General features: G+C 46.8%; 1 protein-coding gene across 2 annotated transcripts in view; it reads right to left on the reverse strand.

Moving 5' to 3' along the window:
- The window catches only part of tnni3k (TNNI3 interacting kinase), a 117,613-nt gene that overhangs the window by 79,182 nt on the left and 14,807 nt on the right, over nucleotides 1-23,624 (reverse strand). For both annotated transcript variants that reach the window (XM_078560641.1, XM_078560640.1), the window contains exons 4-10: nucleotides 22,990-23,087; nucleotides 17,803-17,913; nucleotides 16,740-16,838; nucleotides 15,743-15,881; nucleotides 12,814-12,958; nucleotides 11,734-11,838; nucleotides 11,535-11,629 (exon numbers count right to left, since the gene is read on the reverse strand). In XM_078560641.1, the coding sequence (XP_078416767.1) occupies nucleotides 11,535-11,629; nucleotides 11,734-11,838; nucleotides 12,814-12,958; nucleotides 15,743-15,881; nucleotides 16,740-16,838; nucleotides 17,803-17,913; nucleotides 22,990-23,087 (792 nt within the window). The remainder of the gene's footprint in view (nucleotides 1-11,534; nucleotides 11,630-11,733; nucleotides 11,839-12,813; nucleotides 12,959-15,742; nucleotides 15,882-16,739; nucleotides 16,839-17,802; nucleotides 17,914-22,989; nucleotides 23,088-23,624) is intronic.

Here is a 23,624-nt window from a genome sequence, read left to right on the forward strand (position 1 = left end):
ATGCTGTTGCTAGGCAGTTCCCCTTAGTTCAGGACCTCGTTCCGGCACCATTTTGTCCAAACTGGACACTCTGTCCCAGAAGATAGCAACATCGTATATTCCTCTTCCTAATCTAGTGAACATGTCTTTCAACTGCAGCCATGGTAGTTTTTAAAGCCACAGGCCAAACCACACTGTGTTTCCCCAATACCCAGTGTGTTTTCCCAATACCCAGTGTGTTCCCCCAATACCCAGTGTGATTCCCCCAATGCCCAGTGTGTTCCCCTAATACCCAGTGTGTTCCCCTAATACCCAGTGTGTTCCCCTAATACCCAGTGTGTTCCCCTAATACCCAGTGTGTTTTCCCAATACCCAGTGTGTTTTGCCAATGCCCAGTGTGTTCCCCCAATACCCAGTGTGTTCCCCCAATACCCAGTTTGTTTCCCCAATACCCAGTGTGTTTTCCCAATACCCAGTGTGTTTCCCCAATACCCAGTGTGTTTTCCCAATACCCAGTGTGTTTCCCCAATACCCAGTGTGATTCCCCAATACCCAGTGTGATTCCCCAATGCCCAGTGTGATTCCCCAATACCCAATGTGATTCCCCAATGCCCAGTGTGTTTTCCCAATGCCCAGTGTGTTTTTCCAATACCCAGTGTGTTTCCCCAATACCCAGTGTGTTTCCCCAATACCCAGTGTGTTTTCCCAATACCCAGTGTGATTCCCCAATACCCAGTGTGTTTTCCCAATACCCAGTGTGATTCCCCAATACCCAGTGTGTTCCCCAATACCCAGTGTGATTCCCCAATACCCAGTGTGTTTCCCTAATACCCAGTGTGTTTCCCCAATACCCAGTGTGATTCCCCAATACCCAGTGTGATTCCCCAATGCTCAGTGTGATTCCCCAATACCCAGTGTGATTCCCCAATGCTCAGTGTGATTCCCCAATACCCAGTGTGTTTCCCCAATACCCAGTGTGATTCCCCAATACCCAGTGTGATTCCCCAATGCTCAGTGTGATTCCCCAATACCCAGTGTGTTCCCCAATACCCAGTGTGATTCCCCAATGCTCAGTGTGATTCCCCAATACCCAGTGTGTTTCCCCAATACCCAGTCTGATTCCCCAATAGCCAGTGTGATTCCCCAATGCTCAATGTGTTTTCCCAATGCCCAGTGTGTTTTCCCAATGCCCAGTGTGTTTTCCCAATACCCAGTGTGTTTCCCCAATACCCAGTGTGTTTTCCCAATACCCAGTGTGTTTCCCCAATACCCAGTGTGATTCCCCAATACCCAGTGTGATTCCCCAATGCCCAGTGTGATTCCCCAATACCCAGTGTGGTTACCCAATACCCAGTGTGTTTTCCCAATACCCAGTGTGTTTCCCCAATACCCAGTGTGATTCCCCCAATACCCAGTGTGTTTTCCCAATACCCAGTGTGTTTTCCCAATGCCCAGTGTGTTTCCCCAATGCCCAGTGTGTTTCCCCAATGCCCAGTGTGTTCCCCGAATGCCCAGTGTTTTCCCAATACCCAGTGTGTTTCCCCAATACCCAGTGTGTTCCCAATACCCAGTGTGTTCTCCCAATACCCAGTGTGTTCCCCCAATGCCCAGTGTGTTCCCAATGCCCAGTGTGTTCCCCCAATGCCCAGTGTGATCCTAATACCCAGTGTGTTCCCCCAATGCCCAGTGTGTTCCCAATACCCAGTGTGTTCCCCCAATACCCAGTGTGTTTTCCCAATGTGCAGTGTGTTCCCCCAATGCCCAGTGTGTTCCCAATACCCAGTGTGTTCTCCCAATACCCAGTGTATCTTCCCAATGCCCAGTGTGTTCCCCCAATACCCAGTGTGTTCCCCCAATGCCCAGTGTGTTCCCAATACCCAGTGTGTTCCCAATACCCAGTGTGTTCTCCCAATACCCAGTGTGTTTTCCCAATACTCAGTGTGATTCCCCCAATACCCAGTGTGATTCCCAATACCCAGTGTGTTTCCCCAATACCCAGTGTGATTCCCCCAATACCCAGTGTGTTTTCCCAATACCCAGTGTGTTCCCCCAATGCCTAGTGGTTCCCCAATGCCCAGTGTGATTCCCCAATACCCAGTGTGATTCCCCAATACCCAGTTTGTTTCCCCAATACCCAGTGTGTTGTTTTCCCAATACCCAGTGTGTTTTCCCAACACCCAGTGTGTTTCCCCAATACCCAGTGTGTTTTCCCAATGCCCAGTGTGTTTCCCCAATGCCCAGTATGTTGTCCCAATACCCAGTGTGATTCCCCAATACCCCAGTTTGTTTCCCCAATACCCAGTGTGTTTTCCCAATACCCAGTGTGACTCCCCAATGCCCAGTGTGGTTTCCCAATACCTAGTGTGTTTTCCCAATGCCCAGTGTGTTTTCCCAATGCCCAGTTTGTTCCCAATACCCAGTGTGATTCCCCCAATGCCCAGTGTGTTCCCAATACCCAGTGTGTTCTCCCAATACCCAGTGTATCTTCCCAATGCCCAGTGTGTTCCCCCAATACCCAGTGTGTTTCCCAATACCCAGTGTGTTTCCCCAATACCCAGTGTGATTCCCCAATACCCAGTGTGATTCCCCAATGCTCAGTGTGATTCCCCAATACCCAGTGTGATTCCCCAATACCCAGTGTGTTTTCCCAATACCCAGTGTGATTCCCCAATACCCAGTGTGATTCCCCAATGCTCAGTGTGATTCCCCAATACCCAGTGTGATTCCCCAATGCTCAATGTGTTTTCCCAATGCCCAGTGTGTTTTCCCAATACCCAGTGTGTTTCCCCAATACCCAGTGTGTTTTCCCAATACCCAGTGTGTTTCCCCAATACCCAGTGTAATTCCCCAAAACCCAGTGTGATTCCCCAATACCCAGTGTGATTCCCCAATGCTCAGTGTGATTCCCCAATACCCAGTGTGATTCCCCAATGCTCAATGTGTTTTCCCAATGCACAGTGTGTTTTCCCAATGCCCAGTGTGTTTTCCCAATACCCAGTGTGTTTCCCCAATACCCAGTGTGTTTTCCCAATACCCAGTGTGTTTCCCCAATACCCAGTGTAATTCCCCAATACCCAGTGTGATTCCCCAATGCGTAGTGTGATTCCCCAATACCCAGTGTGGTTTCCCAATACCCAGTGTGTTTTCCCAATACCCAGTGTGTTTCCCCAATGCCCAGTGTGTTTCCCCAATACCCAGTGTGTTTCCCAATGCCCAGTGTGTTTCCCCAATACCCAGTGTGTTCCCCGATTGCCCAGTGTTTTCCCAATACCCAGTGTGTTTCCCCAATGCCCAGTGTGTTTCCCAATACCCAGTGTGTTCCCCGAATGCCCAGTGTTTTCCCAATACCCAGTGTGTTTCCCCAATGCCCAGTGTGTTCCCAATACCCAGTGTGTTCTCCCAATACCCAGTGTGTTCCCCCAATGCCCAGTGTGTTCCCAATGCCCAGTGTGTTCCCCCAATGCCCAGTGTGATCCTAATACCCAGTGTGTTCCCCAATGCCCAGTGTGTTCCCAATACCCAGTGTGTTCTCCCAATACCCAGTGTATCTTCCCAATGCCCAGTGTGTTCCCCCAATGCCCAGTGTGTTCCCAATGCCCAGTGTGTTCTCCCAATACCCAGTGTGTTCCCCCAATGCCCAGTGTGTTCCGCCAATGCCCAGTGTGTTCCTAATGCCCAGTGTGTTCCCCCAATACCCAGTGTGTTCCCAATACCCAGTGTGTTCCCCAACACCCAGAGTGTTTCCCAATACCCAGTGTGATTCCCCCAATACCCAGTGTGTTCCCAATACCCAGTGTGTTCTCCCAATACCCAGTGTGTTTTCCCAATGCCCAGTGTGTTCCCCCAATACCCAGTGTGTTCCCCCAATACCCAGTGTGTTCTCCCAATACCCAGTGTGTTCCCCCAATGCCCAGTGTGTTCCCAATGCCCAGTGTGTTCCCCCAATGCCCAGTGTGTTCCCAATGCCCAGTGTGTTCCCCCAATACCCAGTGTGTTTTCCCAATACCCAGTGTGATTCCCCCAATACCCAGTGTGATTCCCAATACCCAGTGTGTTTCCCCAATACCCAGTGTGATTCCCCCAATACCCAGTGTGTTTTCCCAATACCCAGTGTGTTCCCCCAATGCCTAGTGGTTCCCCAATGCCCAGTGTGATTCCCCAATACCCAGTGTGATTCCCCAATACCCAGTTTGTTTCCCCAATACCCAGTGTGTTTTCCCAATACCCAGTGTGTTTTCCCAATGCCCAGTGTGTTTTCCCAATACCCAGTGTGTTTCCCCAATACCCAGTGTGTTTTCCCAATGCCCAGTGTGTTTCCCCAATGCCCAGTATGTTTTCCCAATACCCAGTGTGATTCCCCAATACCCAGTTTGTTTCCCCAATACCCAGTGTGTTTTCCCAATACCCAGTGTGATTCCCCAATGCCCAGTGTGGTTTCCCAATACCTAGTGTGTTTTCCCAATGCCCAGTGTGTTTTCCCAGTGCCCAGTTTGTTCCCAATACCCAGTGTGTTCTCCCAATACCCAGTGTGTTCCCCCAATGCCCAGTGTGTTCCTAATGCCCAGTGTGTTCTCCCAATACCCAGTGTGTTCCCCCAATGCCCAGTGTGTTCCTAATGCCCAGTGTGTTCTCCCAATACCCAGTGTGTTCCCCCAATGCCCAGTGTGTTCCCCCAATGCCCAGTGTGTTCCCAATGCCCAGTGTGTTCTCCCAATACCCAGTGTGTTCCCCCAATGCCCAGTGTGTTCCCCCAATGCCCAGTGTGTTCCTAATGCCCAGTGTGTTCCCCCAATACCCAGTGTGTTCCCAATACCCAGTGTGTTCCCCAACACCCAGAGTGTTTCCCAATACCCAGTGTGATTCCCCCAATACCCAGTGTGTTCTCAATACCCAGTGTGTTCTCCCAATACCCAGTGTGTTTTCCCAATACCCAGTGTGTTCCCCCAATACCCAGTGTGTTTTCCCAATACCCAGTGTGTTTCCCCAATACCCAGTGTGTTTTCCCAATACCCAGTGTGTTTCCCCAATACCCAGTGTAATTCCCCAATACCCAGTGTGATTCCCCAATGCCCAGTGTGATTCCCCAATACCCAGTGTGGTTTCCCAATACCCAGTGTGTTTTCCCAATACCCAGTGTGTTTCCCCAATGCCCAGTGTGTTTCCCCAATACCCAGTGTGTTTTCCCAATACCCAGTGTGTTTTCCCAATGCCCAGTGTGTTTCCCCAATGCCCAGTGTGTTTCCCCAATACCCAGTGTGTTCCCCGAATGCCCAGTGTTTTCCCAATACCCAGTGTGTTTCCCCAGTACCCAGTGTGTTCCCAATACCCAGTGTGTTCTCCCAATACCCAGTGTGTTCCCCCAATGCCCAGTGTGTTCCCAATGCCCAGTGTGTTCTCCCAATACCCAGTGTGTTCTCCCAATGCCCAGTGTGTTCCCCCAATGCCCAGTGTGTTCCCAATGCCCAGTGTGTTCTCCCAATACCCAGTGTGTTCCCCCAATGCCCAGTGTGTTCCCCCAATACCCAGTGTGTTCCCAATACCCAGTGTGTTCCCCAACACCCAGAGTGTTTCCCAATACCCAGTGTGATTCCCCCAATACCCAGTGTGTTCCCAATACCCAGTGTGTTCTCCCAATACCCAGTGTGTTTTCCCAATACCCAGTGTGTTCCCCCAATACCCAGTGTGTTCCCCCAATACCCAGTGTGTTCTCCCAATACCCAGTGTGTTCCCCCAATGCCCAGTGTGTTCCCAATGCCCAGTGTGTTCCCCCAATGCCCAGTGTGATTCCCCAATACCCAGTGTGATTCCCCAATACCCAGTTTGTTTCCCCAATACCCAGTGTGTTTTCCCAATACCCAGTGTGTTTTCCCAATGCCCAGTGTGTTTTCCCAATACCCAGTGTGTTTCCCCAATACCCAGTGTGTTTTCCCAATGCCCAGTGTGTTTCCCCAATGCCCAGTATGTTTTCCCAATACCCAGTGTGATTCCCCAATACTCAGTTTGTTTCCCCAATACCCAGTGTGTTTTCCCAATACCCAGTGTGATTCCCCAATGCCCAGTGTGGTTTCCCAATACCTAGTGTGTTTTCCCAATGCCCAGTGTGTTTTCCCAGTGCCCAGTTGGTTCCCAATACCCAGTGTGTTCTCCCAATACCCAGTGTGTTCCCCCAATGCCCAGTGTGTTCCTAATGCCCAGTGTGTTCTCCCAATACCCAGTGTGTTCCCCCAATGCCCAGTGTGTTCCCCCAATGCCCAGTGTGTTCCCAATGCCCAGTGTGTTCTCCCAATACCCAGTGTGTTCCCCCAATGCCCAGTGTGTTCCCCCAATGCCCAGTGTGTTCCTAATGCCCAGTGTGTTCCCCCAATACCCAGTGTGTTCCCAATACCCAGTGTGTTCCCCAACACCCAGAGTGTTTCCCAATACCCAGTGTGATTCCCCCAATACCCAGTGTGTTCTCAATACCCAGTGTGTTCTCCCAATACCCAGTGTGTTTTCCCAATACCCAGTGTGTTCCCCCAATACCCAGTGTGTTTTCCCAATACCCAGTGTGTTTCCCCAATACCCAGTGTGTTTTCCCAATACCCAGTGTGTTTCCCCAATACCCAGTGTAATTTCCCAATACCCAGTGTGATTCCCCAATGCCCAGTGTGATTCCCCAATACCCAGTGTGGTTTCCCAATACCCAGTGTGTTTTCCCAATACCCAGTGTGTTTCCCCAATGCCCAGTGTGTTTCCCCAATACCCAGTGTGTTTCCCCAATGCCCAGTGTGTTTCCCCAATACCCAGTGTGTTCCCCGATTGCCCAGTGTTTTCCCAATACCCAGTGTGTTTCCCCAATACCCAGTGTGTTCCCAATACCCAGTGTGTTCTCCCAATACCCAGTGTGTTCCCCCAATGCCCAGTGTGTTCCCAATGCCCAGTGTGTTCCCCCAATGCCCAGTGTGATCCTAATACCCAGTGTGTTCCCCCAATACCCAGTGTGTTCCCCCAATACCCAGTGTGTTCCCCCAATACCCAGTGTGTTCTCCCAATACCCAGTGTGTTCCCCCAATGCCCAGTGTGTTCCCAATACCCAGTGTGTTCCCCCAATGCCCAGTGTGTTCCCAATGCCCAGTGTGTTCCCCCAATACCCAGTGTGTTTTCCCAATACCCAGTGTGTTCCCAATACCCAGCGTGTTCTCCCAATACCCAGTGTGTTCCCCCAATGCCCAGTATGTTCCCAATGCCCAGTGTGTTCCCCCAATGCCCAGTGTGATCCTAATACCCAGTGTGTTCCCCCAATACCCAGTGTATTCCCCCAATACCCAGTGTGTTCCCCCAATACCCAGTGTGTTCTCCCAATACCCAGTGTGTTCCCCCAATGCCCAGTGTGTTCCCAATGCCCAGTGTGTTCCCCCAATGCCCAGTGTGTTCCCAATGCCCAGTGTGTTCCCCCAATACTCAGTGTGTTTTCCCAATACCCAGTGTGATTCCCCCAATACCCAGTGTGATTCCCAATACCCAGTGTGTTTCCCCAATACCCAGTGTGATTCCCCCAATACCCAGTGTGTTTTCCCAATACCCAGTGTGTTCCCCCAATGCCTAGTGGTTCCCCAATGCCCAGTGTGATTCCCCAATACCCAGTGTGATTCCCCAATACCCAGTTTGTTTCCCCAATACCCAGTGTGTTTTCCCAATACCCAGTGTGTTTTCCCAATGCCCAGTGTGTTTTCCCAATACCCAGTGTGTTTCCCCAATACCCAGTGTGTTTTCCCAATGCCCAGTGTGTTTCCCCAATGCCCAGTATGTTTTCCCTATACCCAGTGTGATTCCCCAATACCCAGTTTGTTTCCCCAATACCCAGTGTGTTTTCCCAATACCCAGTGTGATTCCCCAATGCCCAGTGTGGTTTCCCAATACCTAGTGTGTTTTCCCAATGCCCAGTGTGTTTTCCCAGTGCCCAGTTTGTTCCCAATACCCAGTGTGTTCTCCCAATACCCAGTGTGTTCCCCCAATGCCCAGTGTGTTCCTAATGCCCAGTGTGTTCTCCCAATACCCAGTGTGTTCCCCCAATGCCCAGTGTGTTCCCCCAATGCCCAGTGTGTTCCCAATGCCCAGTGTGTTCTCCCAATACCCAGTGTGTTCCCCCAATGCCCAGTGTGTTCCCCCAATGCCCAGTGTGTTCCTAATGCCCAGTGTGTTCCCCCAATACCCAGTGTGTTCCCAATACCCAGTGTGTTCCCCAACACCCAGAGTGTTTCCCAATACCCAGTGTGATTCCCCCAATACCCAGTGTGTTCTCAATACCTAGTGTGTTCTCCCAATACCCAGTGTGTTTTCCCAATACCCAGTATGTTCCCCCAATACCCAGTGTGTTTTCCCAATACCCAGTGTGTTCCCCCAATACCCAGTGTGTTTTCCCAATACCCAGTGTGTTCTCCCAATACCCAGTGTGTTCCCCTAATACCCAGTGTGTTCTCCCAATACCCAGTGTGTTCCCCCAATGCCCAGTGTGTTCCCAATGCCCAGTGTGTTCCCCCAATGCCCAGTGTGTTCCCAATGCCCAGTGTGTTCCCCCAATGCCCAGTGTGTTCCCCCAATGCCCAGTGTGTTCCCAATACCCAGTGTGTTTCCCCAATACCCAGTGTGATTCCCCCAATACCCAGTGTGTTTTCCCAATACCCAGTGTGTTCCCCCAATGCCTAGTGGTTCCCCAATGCCCAGTGTGATTCCCCAATACCCAGTGTGATTCCCCAATACCCAGTTTGTTTCCCTAATACCCAGTGTGTTTTCCCAATACCCAGTGTGTTTTCCCAATGCCCAGTGTGTTTTCCCAATACCCAGTGTGTTTCCCCAATACCCAGTGTGTTTTCCCAATGCCCAGTGTGTTTCCCCAATGCCCAGTATGTTTTCCCAATACCCAGTGTGATTCCCCAATACCCAGTTTGTTTCCCCAATACCCAGTGTGTTTTCCCAATACCCAGTGTGATTCCCCAATGCCCAGTGTGTTTTCCCAATACCTAGTGTGTTTTCCCAATGCCCAGTGTGTTTTCCCAATGCCCAGTGTTTTCCCAATACCCAGTGTGATTCCCCCAATACCCAGTGTGTTCCCAATACCCAGTGTGTTCCCAATACCCAGTGTGTTCTCCCAATACCCAGTGTGTTCCCCCAATGCCCAGTGTGTTCCCCCAATGCCCAGTGTGTTCCTAATGCCCAGTGTGTTCCCCCAATACCCAGTGTGTTCCCAATACCCAGTGTGTTCCCCCAATGCCCAGTGTGTTCCCCCAATACCCAGTGTGTTCCCCCAATACCCAGTGTGTTCCCAATACCCAGTGTGTTCCCCAACACCCAGAGTGTTTCCCAATACCCAGTGTGATTCCCCCAATACCCAGTGTGTTCTCAATACCCAGTGTGATTCCCCAATACCCAGTGTGTTTTCCCAATACCCAGTGCGATTCCCCAATACCCAGTGTGTTTTCCCAATACCCAGTGTGATTCCCCAATACCCAGTGTGTTTCCCCAATACCCAGTGTGATTCCCCAATACCCTGGAAACAGTTTCTCCTTATTTACTCTATCAAATGATTTTGAAAGTGTCTATTAAATCTCCCCTGAACCTTCTCTGCACTAAGCAGAACAGCCCCAGCTTCTCCAGTCTCTCCACATTAACCAAAGTTCCTCATCCCAGGACCAGTTCTGGTAAATATCATCAGCACCCTCTCCAAGACTTTGACATCCTTCCAAAAGGGTGATGCACAGAATTGGACTCAATACTCCAGCTGAGATCTTACTAGTGATTAATAAAGTTTTACCCTAACTGCCGTTTTTTGAATTCTATTCCTCTGCTAACAATGTTAACAGGGTTTTAGTTCATCGTACATTTGCAGTAACTACTTCAATCATTACTGCCCTTTCCCCACAGTCTAAGGTATTACATCCCAATTATATGGTTAAAGAATCCAGGAATTGTACAACACACAACGAGACCATTCAGCCCATCATACCCAATTACTCCCACTCCCCAATCTTTCCCCATAGCCCTGTAATTTTTTTGCCTTCAACTATTTATCGCATTCCACTAATCAGAGCATTTTTCCAACCAGTTTTCAATCCAGGTAACCTGCAACTAATCCCACCAGCCTTTAACTTTTCCAATGGCCTCTCAAGTGGCTTCCTGAAATCCAGGTAAAACTGGAAAGATAGAAGTAGCTGGTATTTACAGCTACCAGCTCCATGCTGGTATTTCTGCTCCACATGATGAGAGATTGCAGAGGGATCTGGGTGTCCTAGTGCATGAATCACAAAAGGCTAGTATGCAAGTATGGCAAGTAATTTGGAAAGCTAATAGAATGTCATCATTTATTGCGAGGGGAATTGAATACAAAAGTAGGGAGGTTATGTTTCAGTTGTACAGGGCACTAGTCAGACCACATTTGTGTAAAGTATTGGTCACCTTATTTAAGGTAGGATGTAAATGCATTGGAAGCAGTTCAGAAAAAGTTTACAAGACTAATAGCTGGAATGGGTGGGCTGTCTTAAGAGGAAAGGTTGGTCAGGCTAGGCTTGTATCTGCTGGAGTTTAGAAGAGTAAGAGGCGACTTGATTGAAACATATAAGATCCTGAGGGGTCTTGACAGGGTGGATATGGAGAGGATGTTTCCTCTTGTGGAAGCTCTAGAACTAGGGGTCACTGTTTAAAAATAAGGGGTCGCCCATTTAAAATATCGGCGGTATGTGGGATACAGATTTCAGATTACTATCAGATCAGCCATGATCTTATTAAATGGCGGAGCAGGCTCGAGGGGCTGAATGGCCTACACCTGCTCCTTGTTCATATGTTCTCTCACCCCACCTTCATCTCACCCTATCGGCATATCCTTGTATTCCTTTCTCCCTCATGTATTTATATTTTCTCGTTAACTGTATCTGTACTATTCACCTCAACCACTCCCTGTGGGAGTGAGTTCCACATTCTCACCATTTCACTGGGTACAGAAGCTTCTCCTGAATCCCTGACTGGGTTCATAGTGACCATCTTATAGCTATGACCTTTAGTTTTTGTCTCCCCTGCAAGTGAAAGTATCTTCTCTATGTTTACCCGGTCAAATTCTTCCATAAAATTAGAGACCTCGACCAGGTTACCCTTCAGCCTTCTCTTTTAGAGAGAAAAGAGTCCCAGTCTGTTCAATCTTTCCTGATGGTTATAATCTCCCAGCACAGGTATCGTCCTTGTTAATCTTCTTTCACCTTCTCCAGTGCATCAATATCCTTTTTGATAACAGGGAGGCCAAAACTGTTCACAGTACTCGAAATGTGGTCTAACCAAGGTTCTATACAAATTCGGTATAACCTCTATGTTTTTCAATTCTATCCATCTAAAACTGAACCCTCATACTCGGTTTGCTTTTTATTAATGTCCTTGTTAACCTGCACTACTACTTTGAGTGATTCATGTATGTGTAACCCCCAGATGCCTCTGCTCCTCCACTCTACTGAGACTCTCATCTCCCATGGAGTATGTGACATTCTTCTTAACAATTTACCCCTCACCCACTTGCACAATGTGTCAACTCTTACCAGTATGTCCATCCCTTCCCTGATGATTTATGCTCATGGCATTCTGGCTGATCAGAAACTTGACCAGTTCAATGTCCTTTCCATAAGTGCAGGAGCTGTAATGAAGATGGTAATGATTAAATCTCAAGCAGTTCTTGCTCATATGAAAACAGAACGAATGCAGCAAAGGAGCAGGAACTTTACATAACAGGTAAGGTACCTGTGGAAAGAGGTTTCACTGAAGATATTTTCCTTGGTCAAGCTTTCTGTCCCCGATAGTTGGATGAGTTCGCTGGCCACATCCAGTTTACCATTGTAACAAGCCCTGAGGACCAAAAACAGCAACAACTCCAGCTCATTTCTATTAAAGACAAATCTAGGAAAGTAACAAAAGTATGCTACCATTACATAGAATTCCATAATATTTGCAGCAGGGAAACAGGCCGTTCAGCTCGAGAGCGTTTTTGCTCCAACGAGCCTCCTCCCACTCTTCTATTCCTTTCTTCCTCATGTGTTTATCCAGCTTCCCCTTAAATGTATCGATACTATTCACTTCAAATACTCCCTGTGGTCGCGAGTTCCACACTCTCACCACTCTCTGGGTAAAGAAGTTTCTCCTGAATTCTCCGAATGGATTTATTGGTGACTATTTTATATTTATTGCTCCAAGATATGGCTTATCCTATCTTCATTCAGCTGCATTGATTGTGTAATTCTTACCATCCTTACCTAACAAAAATCTATCAACCTCAGTTTTGAGATTTTCAAATTGATCTCCACAGCTTTTGGGAGGACAGAGTTCCAGATTTCCACACCCCTTTGTGTGAAGAAGTGTTTCCTGACATCATCCTGAATGGCTTGGCTCGAATTTTAAACTCTTGTTCTGGACTCCCCCATCATTGGAAATAGTTTTTCTCTATCTACCCTATAAAATCCTTTAATCATGTTAAATACTCAATTAAATCACCTCTTAATCTTCTTCACTCAGTGGAATGCAAGCCTGATCTGCCCTCATAATTTAACTATCAGCCCCAGTATCATTCTGATGAATCTGCTCTGCACTCCCCCCAAAGCCAAGATACCCTTCCTGAGGTGCAGTGCCCAGAACTGAACCCAGTTACCCAGACTGGATCTGACCAAGGCTTTAGAAAACTATAACATCACTTCCACCCCTTTGTATTGTAGCCCTCTTGAGATACAGGCCAATATTCCATGAGCCTTTTTGGTTATTTTTTGACTCTGTCCATTAGTTTTTATGGTAATCAAGGCAATGATGAAGAGGATGACTCAACCAACTTACAGGTGTAGAGGTGTATCTCCATAGATGTTCACCGCATGGGGGTGCACATCAAAGTTGCCTTGCAACAAGTACCTCACGATTTCATGGTGCCCAAAGCGGCAGCTAAAATGGAGGGGCGAATGGTCCTCGTTGTCCTGAGCATTCACTGAGGTCATCAGATAACAAGAGATAACCATTGGTTAGTGTTGTTGGAGATATAACTAGAGATAATCATTGGTTAGAATTATTGCAGATGTAACTAGAGGTAATCGTTGGTTAGTAGTGTTGGAAATATAACAGTGAAATTCATCTTTACCACAGCTTGGAATTTCAGATCATTAGGCCATTGTTGAATTTCCCATTAGATTTTAAAATGATATTAAGATCAATGTAGCTGTGAAGAGATTAAACCTGAGGTTCTTGGCTCTGGGAAATTTGGGTTAGATTGATGTAGCACAGTTGGTGAAAGTGGGAATTCTTGTGTACCAACTCATATTGAGGAGACGCAAGTTTATTGAGACATTCCGGCCAACATCCTCACTGACAATGTTAGAGTGATCACTTACTGGAGGGCCAGACCCTGATCCCAGATTCAACCTTTGACCCAACCTGATCACTTGACCTCCTGGGCCTGACCCCCAGCACCGATTGTGTAATCAGATACGACCAGCAAACCGAACCTTACAATTAATCTGAACCCAACCTGAAACTGGCCTTGACCCCCCATCCCAACCATAATCCCACCCTGACCCAGACATGACTCTGAAACCAGACCTGATCTGCGATACTGATCACTTAGCTGAGAGCCCCAGTGCTGCTAGAACAGTGCCAATCTTGTGCTCCTCAACACCACCAAACTCTCAGCTGTGCAGAGTATATAGAACAAAGGAATAGGAGGAAAACATTTAGTCCCCCAAGCCTGTTCCGCCATTCAATAAGATCATGGTTGACTTATATTTAATTCCATTTAACCACCTTAATTCCGTAACCCTTAGTACCCTTGTCTAACAAAAATCTATTCAATCAGTTTTGACACCTTGAATTGACCCCTAACTCTTAACAGCTTTTTGGGGAAGAGACTGTAAAGGGTTAACTCTAATGATAGCTACTGAGCATGTGTGAGGAGCTATGTCACAGTCATAGAGTCATAGAGGCCTACAGCACAGAAAAAGGCCCTTCGGCCCATCAAGTCTGCACTGGTCAAACAAGTACCTAACTATTCTAATCCCATTTTCCAGCACTAGGCCCATAGCCTTGTATGCCATGACATCACAAGTGCACATCCAAATACTTCTTAAATGTTATGAGGGTTTCTGCCTCTACCACCCTTTCAGGCAGTGAGTTCCAGATTCCCACCATCCTTCGGGTGAAAAAATTCTTCCTCACATCCCCTCTAAACCTCCTGCCCCTTACCTTAAATCTATGCCCCCTGGTTATTGATCCCTCCATCAAGGGGAAGAGTTCCTTCCTGTCTACCTTCTCTATGCCCCTCATAATTTTATACACCTCAATCATGTCCCCCCTCAATCTCCCCTGCTCCAGGGAAAATAACCCCAGTCTATCCAATCTCTCCTCATAACTAAAACTCTCCAGCCCAGGCAACGTCCTAGTAAATCTCCTCTGTACTCTCTCAAGTGCAATCACATCCTTCCTATAATGCGGATTCCAGAACTGCACGAAATACCCTAGCCGTGGCCTAACCAGCGTTTTATACAGTTCCAGCATAACCTCCCTGCTCTTTTTTTATATGCCTCGGCTAATAAAGGCAAGTATCCCATAAGCCTTCTTAACCACCTTATCTACCTGTCCCGCTACTTTGAGGGACCGGTGAACATGCACACCAAGGTCCCTCTGATCCTTGGTACTTCCCAGGGTCCTACCATTCATCGTGTATTCCCGTGCCTTGTTTGTCCTGCCCAAGTGCATCACCTCACACTTATCCAGCTTAAATTCCATTTACCACTGATCAGCCCATCTGACCAGCCTGTCTATATCCTCCTGTCATCTAAGCCTATCCTCCTCACTATTTACCACCCCACCAATTTTCGTGTCATCCGCGAACTTACTGATCAACCCTCCTACATTCAAGTCTAAATCATTTATATATATATACCACAAACAGCAAGGGACCCAACACCGATCCCTGTGGAACCCCACTGGACACAGGCATCCAGTCACAAAAACACTCCTCAACCATCATCCTCTACTTCCTGCCACTCAGCCAATTCTGGATCCAATTTACCAAATTGCCTTGGATCCCGTGGGCTCTTAGCTTCGTTATCAGCCTCCCATGCGGGACCTTATCAAAAGCCTTGCTGAAGTCCAAGTAGACTACGTCAGATGCATTGCCCTCATCTACACACCTGTTCACCTCAGTGAGTGATGTCATTCACTGAGAGAAGGTGACTGAGAAGCATCTTAGAGAGTAGCTCCAGCCATGTCTTGGTCTTATTTAACCTTTGTAAATAGTTAGTGTGTAAATAAATGTATTTTCAACAAAAAAACTATTGCTTCCAGCCCAACCTTTTCTAGAATAAGACGCTAATGAATGCTGAGGTCAACCCATGATAACTGAGTGAGCTCCAGATTTCCACTCCCCTTTGTGTGAAGAAATGGTTCCTGACAACACCCTTGAGTGACCTGGTTCTAATTTTAAGGTCCTTCCCCCTTGATCTGGACTCCACCCTCAGAGATTACAGACCCTTCACACTCTAACCATACTACATGCATATGAACATTAGGATATAAGAATTGGAGCAGGAATAAACCATACGACCCCTCGAGCCTGCTCTACCATGGTTGGTCTTCTGTCTCAATTCCAAATTCCTGCGCTAATCCCACATCCCTTCAAAAGTTTCGCACCCAAAAATCTCTCATCCTCATCTACCTAAGTGGCCATATTAGAAAAGGCGCTAAATATTTGTCCGATAGCCTGGTTGTGTTGTCTCACCATCTGTCTTGCTGGCTTCGGTCAGCAGGAGTTTGACGATGTTCGGAAACCCTTTGGCACAAGCAAGATGCAGTGGTCTGTCTCCTACCTCCCCACTAACATTGGCATCAGCCCCAAACTTCAGGAGCAGCTTGGTTACCTGAGAAAAGCAAGAGTATCCCCAGCACAGAGTCTGTTACATCGAGTTAGAATCGGAGAATCAGAGGTTAGTTACAGTGCAAAAGGAGATCATTCAGCCCGCCACCAGCTCTCTCTGCAACAGCAGCTTAGCCGGTCCCACTCCCCAGGACTTTCTCTGAAGCACTGCAATTTTTTCCCCTGCAGTTCTTTATCCAATTTCCTCTTGAAATCCAAAGAATTTCCAGCACAGAAACAGGCCATTCAGCCCACTTGGTCCATGCTGATGTTCATGCTCCACATAAGCCTCCTCCCGCCCCCTCTTCATCTCACCCCATCACCATATCCTCCTATTCCTTTCTCCCTCATGTGTTTATCCAGCTTCCCCTTAAATGTATCGATACTATTCACCTCAACCACTCCCTGTGGTAGTGAATTCCACATTCTCACCACTTCACCGGGTAAAGAAGTTTCTCCTGAACTTAATAAGCATAAACAGCTTGTCTATGTTGACCTTATCGAACCCTTCTTATAATTTTAAGGTCCTCTATCAGGTCACCCCTCATCTTTTCTTTCCTAGAGAAAAGAATCTCAGCCTGTTCAGTCTTTCCTGATGGTAAAAATCAATCATTTTGGTACCATCCTTCTGCACCTTTTCCAGTACCTCTGTGGCCTTTTTCGATAAGATGGAGGCTAGACCTAAGCACAGAACTCCGTGTGTGCTCTAACCAAGGTTCGATACAAGTTTAAATAGCAATGATACCTGTCTGTGTCAGTGTGGCCAAGTATAACTTTGCTTTACTTCAGCATTCTGCCTTCATCTGTTTAAGATTACATAATAAACTGTTCACCGGTTACTCATGCTCAGTTAATCTGTTACCTGTTCATGACCAAAATAAGCAGCAATGTGTAAAGGTGTGAAGAAGACAGCATCCTGCATATTGACAAAGGCTCCGTGTTGCAACAGGATGTCAACCGTCTGTGGAAAATAACCAGAGAAGATCAGACGAGGGACTCAGGAGAGAAATTTAACTGTTGCCCTGAAAAATTGATGGGGGAGTTTAGGGCATGTTTTTTTCTTATTCATTCATGCGATGTGGGCATCACTGGCAAAGGCTGGACATCTACTAGTGGTGAGGCTTTGGGGAAGGAAATCTGCCGTCTTTACCTGGTCTGCCCTACATGTGGCTCCAGGCCCACAACAATGTAGTTGACTCTTAACTGCCCCCTGAAATAGCCCAGCAAGCCACTCGGTTCAAGGACAATTAGGGATGGGCCACAAAAACGATGGCCTTGGCAGTGACACCCACATCCCATGAAAGAATAATTCTTCTTTAAAAAAGCCATCCTCTTGGATACGACTGAATGTCTCGTTAGACCACTTCAGGGGACAGTTAAATCATTAACTACATTGCTGTGGACCTGGAGTCATTCATAGTCTAAACCGGGTAAGGACAGTAAATTTCCTTTCCTAAAGGACCTTTGTGAACCAGATGGGGTTTTACAACAATCCAATTGTTTCATGGTCATCGTTACCAATTGGAGCCATTTTTTAGGCCATCAAGAGGAGCAAATTTATAGTCTGGGAACTTGGCTGTTTCCTCAAACACACACAAACGGCCAGATAAAACATGTAACAACTTACACTTATACAGCATCTTTAATACACTAAGATGTACCAAATAGTTCACAGGAGCAAGTATCAAACAACATTTGATGCTGAGCTACATAAGTTGATATTCGGGACAGGTGACGAAAAGCTTGGTCAATATAGGTTTTAAAGAGCGTCTCAAAGGAGGAGAGAGAGATAGCGAGACAGAGAGGTTTCGGGAGGGAGTTTCAAAGCTTAGGGCCCAGGCAGCTGAAGATATGACCACCAATTTTACTATGTTAAGGATGCTGTATAAATGCTAGTTGCTTTTGTTTCGAGAGTGAATCCTTACCTCATTGTTTGCAGCAATGGTTGCAATGTGAAGAGCGGTGAGGGCTCCATAGCCTACCTGCTGAATATCGGCACCTCCATGGAGCAGCGCAGTGACCAACTCTGCATTGTCCTGTGGGTCAACCAACAATTTGCTTATATTCACCTTTGTCAGATTCTCAACAATGTCCATCTCAAAGCTGTGGAGTCTCCAGGAGTGACATTAGTTGTTGCTCAGGTATGAGTAATCTTCCCTCCTCTAAGATCACTATAGAACCATAAAACACCACTGTACCTTGACTATTCAACACCTCTTGTGATAACACCTCGAATTCTGTTAGTATCTTTTTTCAAATCAGCCTCAGGAGCTGCCAGTGTTCCTGTCACTCAAAATCCCTCAGTTTGTCCACAGAATCAATCTGATTTCATTTATCACAGAATTGTTACAGCGCTGGAGGCCATTCGGCCCATCGTGTCTGTGCCGGTTCTCTGAATAAGCAACTCACCCAATTCCATTCTCCCACCCTGCACATTCTTCCTTTTTTATTTAGAGGGCACAAAAGTTCGACAGTCTAAAACTGTGATCTGGGTTAACGTTATTAAAGAGCATCATACATGTATCCATCTATTAATTAACTGGGCAAGAGCCGACTTCAATGGAGCGAGAACAGAACTGGGCCGGATAGACTGGAACCAAAGGCTGGCGGGAAAAACAGCAGCTGAACAATGGGCTACCTTCAAAGAAGAAATGGTTTGGGCACAGTCAAGGTATATTCCCTCAAAAGGGGAAGGCAGGGCAAACAAATCCAGAGCTCCCTGGATGATAAAGGAGATTGAAATTAAGATAAAGAAGCAAAGAGGGATTATGAGAAAAGACTGGCAGCCAACATAAAGGGGAATCCCAAAGTCTTCTATAGGCACATAAATAGTAAAAGGGTGGTAAAAGGAGGAATAGGGTCGATTAGGGACCAAAAAAGGATTTACACATGGAGGCAGGGGGCATGGCTGAGGTATTAAATGTATACTTTGCATCTGTCTTTACCAAGGAGGTAGATGCTACCCTGGCCATGGTGACAGACGAGGAAACTCTGGCACTAGAAGGGTTCAAAATTGATAAAGAGGAACTGTTGGATAAACTGTCAGCACTTAAAGTCGACAAGGCACCTGGACCGAACGAGATGCATCCAAGGATATTGAAGGAAGTAAGAGAGGGAATTGCAGGGGCACTGGCCATAATCTTTCAGTCTTATCTAGGCTCAGGGGAGGTGCCAGAGGACTGAAGATTTGCAAACATTACGCCCTTGTTCGAAAAAGGTTGTAAGGATAAACCCAGTAATTTCAGACCAGTCAGTTTAACTTCATTGGTGGGCAAGATTCTAGAAACAATTATTCGGGATAGAATTAGTAGTCACATGGAAAAATGTGAGTTGATTAGGGAGATCAAGCATGGATTTATAAAGGGGAAATCGTGTTCAACTAACGCGCTGGAGTTTTTTGAAGAGGTAACAGAAAAGGTCGATGAGGGTAATGCTGTTGATGTGGTGTACAAGGACTTTCAAAAGGCATTTGATACAGTGCCACACAACAGACTTGTGAGAAAAGTTATTGCTCATGGAATAAAAGGGACAGTAGCAACGTGGATACAAAATTGACTGAAGAATAGGGAACAGAGAGTAATGGTCAATGGATATTGGTCGGGTTAGAAAAAGGTTTGTAGCGGAGTTCCCCAGGGGTTGGTATAAAGCATACAGTATGCTGGACTTTATTAATAGGGACATAGAGTACAAGAGCAGGGATTTTATGCTGAGTTTAGATAAGACATTAGTTAGACATCAGCTCGAGTATTGTGTATAGTTCTGGGTGCCAGAAGGATCTAAACACATTGGAGAGAGTGTAGAAGAGGTTTACAAGAATGGTTCCAGGGATGAGAAACTTCAGTTATGAGGATAAATTGGAGAGGTTGAGACTGTTCTCCTTGGAGAGAAGAAGACTGAGAGGAGATTTGATAGAGGTGTTCGAAATCATGAGGGGGCTGGACAGGGTAGATGGGAAAAATTGTTCCCGCTCATAAAAGGATCGAGAATGAGAGGGCACAGATTTTAAACGATTTGCAAAAGAAGCAAATGTGATGTGAGAAAAAACTTTTTCATGCAACGAGTGGTTTGGATCTGGAGTGCACTGCCTGGAAGTGTGGTGGAGGCAGGTTCAATCAAGACATTCAAGAGGGCATTAGATGATTATTTGAATAGAAACAATTTGCAGCGGTACAGGGAAAAGGCAGGAGAATGGCACTGAGTCATATTGCTCGTTTGGAGAGCTGGTGCAGACATGATGGGCCGAATAGCCTCTTTCGGTGCTGTAACAATTCTGTGATTCTGTGATTCTGAGCAGGAGACTGTCTCACACACACAGTAAATGTTTCTACACTAATATCAGCTTTGAGTAATTTTAACACTTTGTGTCAGACATGGCACAATGAGCAGCACTCCCTCCTCTTGGTCAAAAGGTCAAGGGCCCAAGTCCCACTACAGAGACATGAAGGTACAATCCAGGCTGACACTCCGATTGCAGGACTGAGGGACTGAGCATTATCAGAGGGTCAGTACAGAAGGAGTGCGGCACTGTTAGGGGCTCTGTACTAAGGGAGTGCTGCAAAGTCAGAGGGTCAGTACTGAGCAAGTGCTGCATTGTGTGAGGGTCAGGATTGAGGGAGTGCTGCACTGTCAGAGGCTCAGTACTGAGAGAGTGCTGCACTGTCAGAGGCTCAGTACTGAGGGAGCACTGCACTGTCAGAGGGTCAGTACTGAGGGAGTGCTGCACTCTCAGAGGGTCGGTACTGAGGGAGTGCTGCACTCTCAGAGGCTCGGTACTGAGGGAGTGCTGCAATGTCAGAGGGTCAGTACTGAGGGAGTGCTGCATTGTGTGAGGGTCAGTATTGAGGGAGTGCTGCACTGTCAGAGGCTCAGTACTGAGAGAGTGCTGCACTGTCAGAGGGTCAGTACTGAGGAAGTGCTGCATTGTGTGAGGGTCAGTACTGAGAGAGTGCTGCACTGTCAGAGGGTCAGTACTGAGGAAGTGCTGCATTGTGTGAGGGTCAGTACTGAGGGAGTGCTGCACTGTCAGAGGGTCAGTACTGAGGAAGTGCTGCATCGTTGGAGGAGGCAGGACTCAGATGCGATGTTAAACTGAGGCCCTGTATGCCCTATCAGGTGGGTGGAGAAGAGTAGTGATGTTCTCTCTGTTGTGCTGGCCAATGTTTATCTTTCTTCCTTTCCTCTGACTAAAGGGTGATATTATCAAGGTGTTTAAGATGATTAAAATAGATGATAAGGTAGAATGAGTGAAACTATTTCCTCTGGTGTGGGAGTGTAGAGCAAGGGGGCATAACTTTAAAACTAGAGCCAGGCCATTCAAGTGCGTTGTCAGGAGGCACTTCTTCATACAAAGGGGAGTGGAATTTTTTTTTTACTTTATTCATTCATTAGCTGTGGGCATTGCTGGCTGGGTCAGCATTTATTGCCCATCCCTAATTGCCCCTTGAGAAGGTGGTGGTGAGCTTCCTTCTTGAGCCGCTGCAATCCATGTGGTGTAGGTACATCCACAGTGCTGTTAGGGAGGGAGCTCCAGGATTTTGACCCAGCGACAGTGAAGGAACGGCGATATATTTCCAAGTCAGGATGGTGAGTGACTTGGAGGGGAACTTCCAGGTGGTGGTGTTCCCATCTATCTGCTGCCCTTGTCCTTCTAGATGTTAGTGGTCATGGGTTTGGAAGGTGCTGTTGAAGGAGCCAGAATCCCAGAATTTTAACGATGTCGAAGGAGGCCATTTGGCCCATCATGTCTGCATGGGCTCTCCATATGAGCATCATGACTTAGTGCAATTCTCCTGCTTTTTCCCCGTAACCCTGCACATTGTTTCTATTTAAATAACATCTAATGCCCTCTTGAATGCCTCAATTGAACCTGCCTCCACCACACTCCCAGGCAGTACATTCCCGACCCGAACCACTCGTTGTGTGAAAAAGATTTTTCTCACATCACATTTGCTTCTTTTGCAAATCACTTTAAATCTGTGCCCTCTCGTTCTTGATCCTTTTACGAGTGGGAACTGTTTCTCCCTATCTACTCTGTCCAGCCCCCTCATGATTTTGAAACCCTCTATCAAATCTCCTCTTAGCTTTCATCTCTCCAAGGAGAACAGTCCCAACCTCTTCAACAACAAAAACAGAAAATGCTGAAAAAACTCAGCAGGTCTAACAGCATCTGTGGAGAGGGTATAAAAACAGAGTTAACGTTTTGAGTCCGTATGACTCTTCTTCAGAGCTAAAGGGAAGTAAAAATGTGATGAAATTTTTACTGTTTAAGGGAGGGTGGAGCAGGTGAAGCTGGATAGGTAGGAGGGGGCAAAGGAGAGATTGCCAGAGATGTCATGAAAAAAAGGACAAAGGGGTGTTAATGATACTGATACTGGCTAAAGGAGGTGCTGATGATGGCATTAAGGTCAGAAAGCAGAATGTGATAATAGCAAAACAAGGGTAAGCACTCTGGAAAGAACAACATGAACAAGTGACAGATGGCCCTGGTGGGGGTGGGGTGGGGGAAGGGGACTGTGGTGGGAGAAAAGATAGACTGAAGCTGACCTTCTATCCAGCTTCACCTGCTCCACCCCCCTTAAACAATATAAATTTCATCACATTTTTACTTCTGAAGAAGTGTTATACGGACTCGAAACGTTAACTCTGTCTTTCTCTCCACAGACGCTGTCAGACCTGCTGAGTTTTTCCAGCATTTTCTGTTTTTGTTTCAGGTTTCCAGCATCCGCAGTATTTTGCTTTTAGCTTTGACCATTACTCCCTGTTTCCTATTACTCAGTAGGTCAAATGCTGCCTCGATGTCAAGGGCAGTCACTCTCACCTTACTTGGAACTGTCTCCCCCATAAAGTTGTTGAGGCTGGGGGTCAATTGAAAATTTCAAAAATGAGATTGATGGATTTTTGCTCAGCAAGGAGATTAAGGGTTACAGAACCAAATCGGGTAGGCAGAACTAAGATGTAAATGATGGAGCTTGTTCGAGGGGCTGAATGGCCTCCTCTTGTCCTTATGTTACACATTTTGCATGTCACAAACATACAGAATCCAATGTAAATCTTGCTAGAGTGGTTGAATATTTCTCTATTTGGTCAAAGGAGCGGTGCTTTCTTGCACTCACCTTGAAGACAGCCAGATGTAGTGCTGTGAATCCATTCCTTGTCAGCCTGGATGGACGAAGACCTTTCAGCATCAGAGTCCTGACGTGGGACTTAGTACCTTTTAAGAAACAATGGTTCATATTGAAATACCTGGTACAGTGGTAATGTCACTGAAGTTGTAGCCCAGAGGGCTGGACTAGAACCATAGAAGAATCATAGGAAATTTATGATGCAGAAAGAGCCCATTCAGCCCATCATGTCTGTACCGGCCAGATAAAGATGAAAAAAAAACTAGCCACTCATTTTAATCCCACTTTCTAGCACCTGATCCATAGCCTTACAGGTTATAGCACTTCAGATGTAGATCCAAGTATCTTTTAAATGATAAAAACAAAAAGCTACTGCAGATGCTGGAAATCCAAATGAGTTGAGCGTTTCAACCTCAACCACACCCTCTGGGTAAAAGGTTTTTCTCATGTCCCCTCTAATCCTTCTACCAATCACCTTAAATCTATGCCCCTGGTAATTGACCCCTCAGCTAGGGGAAACGAGTCTTTATTGTCTACACTCTACACTTTCTAGGCCCCTCATAATTTTTTACACCTCAATTAGGTTACCCCTCAGCCTCCTCTGTTCTAAGGAAAACAATCCCAGC

The sequence above is a fragment of the Cetorhinus maximus genome, chromosome 17 (genome assembly GCF_964194155.1).
Source record: "Cetorhinus maximus chromosome 17, sCetMax3.hap1.1, whole genome shotgun sequence".
NCBI lineage: Eukaryota > Metazoa > Chordata > Chondrichthyes > Lamniformes > Cetorhinidae > Cetorhinus > Cetorhinus maximus.